The 3,495-nt window shown below is 46.8% G+C and overlaps 1 protein-coding gene across 1 annotated transcript in view; it reads right to left on the bottom strand.

Annotated features, from left to right (window-relative positions):
• LOC112109548 (MARVEL domain-containing protein 3-like) overlaps positions 1-2,312 on the bottom strand; it is a 22,619-nt gene extending 20,307 nt beyond the window's left edge. Inside the window, exon 1 of the mRNA XM_026657479.2 lies at positions 1,918-2,312. Coding sequence (XP_026513264.1) covers positions 1,918-2,312 — 395 coding nt within the window. The remainder of the gene's footprint in view (positions 1-1,917) is intronic.
• Positions 2,313-3,495: the final 1,183 nt, after the last annotated feature.

The following is a 3,495-nucleotide window of genomic DNA, read 5'->3' on the forward strand; positions in this document are numbered from 1 at the left end:
GTGTGTGTGTGTGTGTGTGTGTGTGTGTGTGTGTGTGTGTGTGTGTGGTGGGGAGGAGAGGGAAGCAGTACTTCGTCCATGAGTAGGATGTAGCTTCTCAAAAAGGAAGTAAGTTCTCCTTTTACTTTTCCATTGCCAAGTAACTTTGACTTTTCTATGTTCAACAGTACAGGTATTTAAACGGATTTTTCTTCTCTCCTAGTCTGATTACAAGGACAAGGCATAGCATCCTCCTGTATTCTTATATAAAGCATATCTTAAGACTCGTGTAATGGTGTCTTTTTGTATAAGACATTAAGCATAGAAAATGCCCACCTACCTATTTAGGTCTGCATTGTGTGCATATATGGTTTCCACTGACTTTACTAAGAGCCATGTACATCTGAGAGCAAAATTTAGCCCTTCTAGTACGTTTAAGGAAAGAACAGAAATTAATGCAATGCCCTTTAAACAAAGGGTTATAGTTCTGGCTATAGCTTAGGTTATGTGCCCAGACCCACCCCCCCAAAAAACCCAACTATTAACATGGAGATAAGATAGAGAGTACATTATCCTCATGTATTTAGAGTAAAATACATTAGAGGTGTTGTAATTATCCTCCAACAATCAACGTTATTCAGGAAATTCAAATGTAAGGTTAACGTTAAAGGAATCACAAGGTGTTAAGGCATGGAACTATGCAGTTACTTCACACCAAACAACCTTAACTCTGCCGTGTAGGGATACCATGTAACAACTAGACAATTGTGATTAATGCATAAATGTTTACAGACCCACATTAGATGTAACTGATTTATAAAAACTTACCCTCTAGCCTCCCCTCCCTGGTGGTGGCAGTGAAGGGAGGAGTTAAGGTTGTATGGCTGACAAATGGGGAACCACCATCTTCCCTGAAGGCAGGGAATGGCTTCACTTCCATTTTTCTCGAAGGAATGCTATGACCAGTTTGAAAGTGAGCCATTGTCTTTCCTGAGAGCAACTCATGGCCTCACTTTCATTAAGAACAAAAGGAGATTGCAGCTAATTTGAAAGATGGGCACTTTGTGGAATTCTTTGCTGAAGGAGAAACAGTTATGAAGTGGCAAAAAATGACCACAGTTTCTTCTACTGTAGCCAATGCATGAGATTTCAACTTTTAATTATGAGAAATTTGCATTCTTCCATTAAGATTATGCAGGCTGTGTGTGCACACACTCAGAGAGAGACAGGATGATAAATGTAAAGTTCTCACTTTAAAATTAGTTTTGTCAAACTAATTACCTTTGTGTACGTGTACAGTCTCAGAATATTAATTCTATAGTCAGCCTTAGTGCTGTAGTTTTGGGGAGCATATACTGTGCCTGAATCCTTAGCTGTGGACCTACAGTACCCTACTACCCTAATGTGCCCTGGTTTCCAGCTCTCCCCAGTTCTGACTGTGTGATCTCGGACAGTTATCTTACATTTCTTGGCTCTTTAATTTCCTCACCTGGAAAAGGGATATACTAATTTTCACATCTCCTAGTCTGGATTCCTAGCCCAAAATTTCAACCCCATAAGCCCCTTTGAAGTGGAAAATGCCCCCTCTCCCCCTGCACGCCACCCCTTTAGCCTGGTCCTCTGGTAAACAAATAACACAAAGACAACAGGTGCAGGACTTCGAATGGGTCACACCTACCTCTTCCCCAACCAGCAGGGGCCACTCTCAGAGAGATTCCAACCCAGCCCCAGCTCCTCCACCCCACCCCCCCCAAAATCCCCACCATATAAGACCCCGGCCATGCTCTAGCCCACAAAACCCCCAGCCTCTAGATCCCTGTCTGCACAGTCTCCTTAGCCCAGAAAATCCAGACCCAACCCCATGCACTTCTCCTGTCCCTCCCCCCCCCCGATTTCTCTCCCTTACCCCTCTTTAAAAGAGTATTTAAAGCGCCTCACTTGTCTGGCGGCGGCAGCAGCACCAGGGGCCTCTGAGCGAGTGGTTTTAGCTGAAGTTTCCTCCCTGGCTGCTCCCCTGGGCCTCCCTGTTTTCCACTGCAGGCCCGTGGAGTTGCATTTCCTTGTGTGCAAGGCCGGGGGAGGGGAGGAGGACGAGTCTCCCAGGTGGAGGACAGGTCACCGCCCCTCCCCGCGGCTCTCCGCTCTTGCGAAGGCTGCAGTTTGCTCACCGGGGAGTTTCGCTTCACACCGCGCTGGCTTCGTGCCCTGCGCGAGGTCACAGCAGCAGGGGAGCTCGGTGCTGAGGCCAAAGGGTGGGTCGTGAGGGGGGGACCAGGCAGCCTGAGACTGGGGGCGTTGTTAATCTCGCAGGGAAAGCAGGAGTAAAACAGCATCCTACCCGTGCAATGTGCTGCCACCCAATAGTTAGGACACAAGTGGCTGTAACCTGGGTGCTTAATTAGAGTGTAGTGTAGTGCCTTAATTGATATTTATACCTTCTCTCGCTAGTATTTATACAGCGTTTGGGAGCGGCTGCTATGTAGTGATATTTATGCCAAATATGTAGGGATGTTCCTTCATTTTCTCAGCAGTAACTAATGGGGGGGAGAGACAACATAGCAGGCCTCAAGAGTTGGGAGTAATTAATTCCCCGTTTTTACCCCAGCTCTGGCCCCTATTGCTTTGTATGTTTAAACAGTCTCTTTTGGGGCAGTGAGTCTCAACCAGGGGTACGTATACCCCTAGGGGTATGCAGAGGTCTTTGAGAGGGTACAGCAACTCATTTAGATATTTGCTTAGTTTTACAACAGGCTACATGAAAAGCACCAGCGAATCAATACAAACTAAAATTTCATACAGTGACTTATTTATACCACTCTATATATGATACACTGACATGTAAGTACAATATTTATATTCCAATTGATTTACTTTATAACTATGTGGTAAAAATAAGAAAGTAAGCAATGTTTCAGTAACAGTGTGCTGTAACTACTTCGTATTTTTATGTCTGATTTTGTAAGCAAGTAGTTTTTAAGTGAGGTGAAACTTGGGGGTACGCAAGACAAATCACACTTCTGAAAGGGGGTCAGTAGTCTGAAAGGTTAAGAAGAGCCACTGCTTTGGGATTTCTAAGCAGAGCAGGGGAACAGATAAGTGAGACAAAGTCACAACCAATTACAGCCCACACAATTAGCCAGTGCCCCACCCCCCTTAAAAGTGAAGGCTGAGTGGAATAAAGTAGCAAGCAGGAGTTAGGAGGGAGAGAGATTGAGGTGTGAGGTACTAATGCAGACTCTGGGACAAAGGGGTGATGCAGCCTGGTAGGCAGTACTGCCAGCATAAATCCTCTCTGACTTCTGCATGAGACACGAAGTGGGTGAGGTAATATCTTGACAGGGCTAGCACCAGGCACCCAAGCACGTGCTTGGGGCGGCACCTGGTAAGGGGCGGCGGGAGGAGCGCGGCGTGGCATTCCGCAGGGGGGTGCTCCGGCAGCGCTCGGCGGGGGGGGGGCGGGTCCGAGGGTGGGGGGGGGCTCGGGGTGGTGCTTTTTTTTGCTGCTTGGGGCAGCAA

Source organism: Terrapene carolina, unplaced genomic scaffold, assembly GCF_002925995.2.
Source record: "Terrapene carolina triunguis isolate 2854851 unplaced genomic scaffold, T_m_triunguis-2.0 Scaffold53, whole genome shotgun sequence".
NCBI classification, from domain to species: Eukaryota; Metazoa; Chordata; order Testudines; family Emydidae; genus Terrapene; species Terrapene triunguis.